Source organism: Lupinus angustifolius, chromosome LG01, assembly GCF_001865875.1.
Source record: "Lupinus angustifolius cultivar Tanjil chromosome LG01, LupAngTanjil_v1.0, whole genome shotgun sequence".
Taxonomy (NCBI): domain Eukaryota; kingdom Viridiplantae; phylum Streptophyta; class Magnoliopsida; order Fabales; family Fabaceae; genus Lupinus; species Lupinus angustifolius.
Genome location: NC_032009.1, coordinates 32,542,208 through 32,545,944, shown reverse-complemented (window position 1 = coordinate 32,545,944; position 3,737 = coordinate 32,542,208). Strand labels below are relative to the sequence as shown.

Below are 3,737 nucleotides of genomic sequence, written 5' to 3'. Positions count from 1 at the left end.
TAGTCAAAACTATCCACTACAGAAAAAGGGTATACAAGATAGAAGAAAATGGCCTTAACACTAGGGTTGGTTGAATGATACAAATGAGGCTAAAGATTTTTCTCTTATTTTCCTTTCAAAGTTCATAAGCTTATTTACCCTTATGGACAATTTGGATTTTTACCAGGACCTCCATAGTAAAAGTAATGACCCCAATTATCATTGCTTCCTGTTTGAACATCATAGCAGTTTGATTGCTCAGTAAATGTGCCAAGCCCTTTCGGAGACTTGAGATTGTTGGAGCTATCAACCACTTGAATGTTCTTGAAGTAGCTTGATTTGCCGAATCCTTGTTCCGGGAATTGACCGCTCCCCATTTGAGTTGAGGTGTGTTCACCATTAGGCTCAGAGTTAACAATTTCTCCACCCCACTCAATCATGGAAGCACTGTCTGCCAAGTATGAGAATAGGAAAGATGGCCAATAACCCAATACTAAGTCATTCCCAAATTGCATCCACCAGTGACCCTCTTTCGGATCCTACAAGAAAAGAAAAACAAGACATCCACTTATAATTCATCTGTCATTCATGTTTAATAACTCTTCAAAAAAGTAATACAAATGAATGGTACTATTTATAAATTTTTACAGTGACAGTGCAGATATTACTCTCTTTCTTATATTCGATCGGGCATAAAGGGGAGATAAGGATATAAGTGGCTTGCATGTGTTCTAGTGTTGTGCAATTATGGCTAATAGTATAGTTGTTAATGTCCGAATCATCAATTACAGTAGGGGTCCATCATACATGTCATGATCAAAAGAAATTGAGGAAAGATCCTAAGGATCTGTGTAAAGATAGTTCTATGGTTCTAACTATGTTGCCACTACCACACATTCAATACCAAGGATAAAGCACTTACTAGCCAGTTCATAACGGGACACATGAAAAATTCAAGATTCCTATACTAGCCATATAACGTATCGAAGATGTGCATCTTGAATTTTCCACATGGCACATTTAAATATTTCATTACGCTCGGAAGAAAGATATGTTTCCGAGAATCCAAGCACTTGGAAGTTAGGTCCATATGCACCTTGTCGGGAAGAAAGATGATACTCGTGGTGCTTAAAATGTGGTTTATTGTTGCAGACTAATATGTGGAATTTTTTGGGATTTTACCTTCCAAATGGTTATACTGATATCATACTGGGAGTTACTGTATTCGGAAATGGGAGAAATGCTTGCACCCATTGCTACATTACTGTTTACTTGAATAAATCCCGAGCATAGAAGATTGTAGCAACCTGTAGCTTGATACGCATCACTCTGCAAATTGTTGAAAGCGAGTTCAATAAAAAAAATGTTCGGATAAAAACTAGAACAAAAATAAAAGCCACAACGGGATTAAAATGTAGAGGCCTACCGTCCAGTAGGTGAATAGCCGTGTGTTGTTATCACCATATAAATCAGGACTAACCTGTACACAAGCATATGAAGGCGTTATAATTTACAAGTAAAAGGACTTCAAAACAAAAGGCGATGATCGGTTTTCATGCTCAAATTAATGATCTTTGATCCATGTACCTGCCATCCAGCTTCAATGCTGTTAAGATCTTGACCAAACGAGCCTCCTAATACCCAAAGCTGAGACAAGCTGAACTCATTAGGCTGCTGTATCTTCGGTTCCCACACATTTATAGTGGCTTTAGCTCCATAGTACTTGTCTCCTTCAACATATGCTATTGCATGCTGCACAATAAGGAAATTAGACCAACTCCACTTACAAGATATCAGGAACTATACTCGATATTCGATAATACTACACTAAGGCACTCATGACAATTTTTACCTGATGACCACTCTGGTTAATTAGATCAGGATCTGCTGACCTAGGCTTCGGGATGCTTCTGTGCTTCTTCCTTCCATATCTTTTGACCGAGCTAGCTCTCATAACATCCTCCTCCTTTGTTCTCCTGATGGGTATTGTGTCCTCGGGGCATTTACCATTAGCATGCCACAGTTGAGTGATAGGTGTGGCAGCATTTGACCCTTCTTTTGGTTTCTCGGATAACTTGTTTTCATCGAAGAGCCCTTCGGGGTGGAAGTTAGGCCTCATCTAATCAATCAAAGGGTGGAGTTAGAGAAAGAAAAAAAAACATAAAAACGGTGGAAATGCGATAATAATAATAGTAATGAATAATAAAAGAAATGCAGATCTTGAATGAAGAAAATGGACCTGAATTTTGTGATCTTTGAGGAAAGGATGATCAAAAGCTGGCTGATTAGAAATACGTACACAATCTATTATATCCCCATCTGGGCTCTGCAACAATGATAAATCACATTATTAACACTTGAAAGACTATGTAAAAAATAACTACAAATATAAGACAGCTAATTAATCAACAATTTGAGAGAATAGAATACAAAAACTCAAGAAATGGCATACAAATGTATACAAAATCCAAACCAACCTCGTTATGATCTTTCTACCTATTAAAAAAACTCTGTAGCTGATTTTCTAAATAAATAAAAAACCCAGTTCTTTATATCAATACTTTCTCTACTGCTTCAAAATCCAATCTATAATTTCATAGAAAGGGCGATGATTTAATTTTTTATGTGGAGGGAGGAATAAGTAGAGAGAAAAATAAGAAGAAAACATGGTTTTAAGAAATCAGAAAAGAAACACTACATTTTTTATAAAATAGATAAGACCATAGATTCACAGAATAAATATTTCTTTTAAAAGAAAAATATGAAGTAGCAAAAGCTTGCTCAATTGATTTTTGGGTGAAAATGTTTGAAACATACAGAACCATTCCAGAAAAATCTACCCTTTAGCAAACAAAGCAAATGGGGTCATGAAAAAATAAATCTTTTAAAAAAAACAACATAAAGACTATTTTTTTCTTAGATGCCAAACAGATCAAAACAGCATAAAAAACACACACACACAAAAATACATTAAACAAAACAAAGAGTTGAATGAAGGAGGAAATGACCTGAATGGTCTTAACAGGAGGTTTGTTTAATAGATTCAAATGTTTGTTGACCTCAAACTTATGCCTTGAAGCACCAAGTCTAGCACCAGAAGAAAGTAATGTCAAGTAGAAACCCCATATGCACAAAACAAGCACCACAGTGCTACTATCACAACCCATTACAACAAAAAACTCCTTTCAAATTCACCACCAAAAGAAGAATCTCAGCCTCAGATTCTGTGACTGTGAAGAAATGCAAAGCTTCTAGAGCTTCAAAACCTTGAAAGTTTAGGATTGAGGTTGCATTCAGTCCTGTTTTACCCACAAAAATCCAATGGGTAACCCCACACTTTCTATGAAGGAGTGATAACCCCACACTTCACACAGGAATACTGAGGATAACACTTTTTAGTTTTATTCCTCTTTCTAAATTGGCTTTTCTTTTTCTCCACTTTCCCATTAAACTGTTCATTAATGACTTACTATCAAATTAATCAATTATAAACAATCACTTTCTATCCCTCTCTTTACATTAGAGATGACAAAATGAATCACTAAATCTACAAGACCTCAAATGTCCATAAAAATTTAAGCAGAGGTGAGTTGTTATTATTATATTAGTGGACAAGATGACATATCCTACTTGTTTTAAAATAGACTAACATGCATGTGCACACCCTAGGAATATTGATGAATAAATTATAAATAAAAAAATAAAAAAGAAATTAAATAAAGTAGTTGAAGAGAGAAAATTAAAAAAAACATTTATAT

The 3,737-nt window shown here is 35.3% G+C and overlaps 1 protein-coding gene across 1 annotated transcript; it reads right to left on the bottom strand.

Moving 5' to 3' along the window:
- On the bottom strand, window positions 1-3,356 carry LOC109360914. Its single transcript, XM_019606133.1, has 7 exons — window positions 2,988-3,356; window positions 2,219-2,305; window positions 1,832-2,098; window positions 1,567-1,731; window positions 1,406-1,459; window positions 1,162-1,308; window positions 1-518 (listed from the first exon to the last, which is right to left on the bottom strand). The coding sequence occupies exons 1-7, from the start codon at window positions 3,144-3,146 to the stop codon at window positions 141-143; spliced, it is 1,257 nt and encodes a 418-aa protein (XP_019461678.1). The 5' UTR covers window positions 3,147-3,356; the 3' UTR covers window positions 1-140.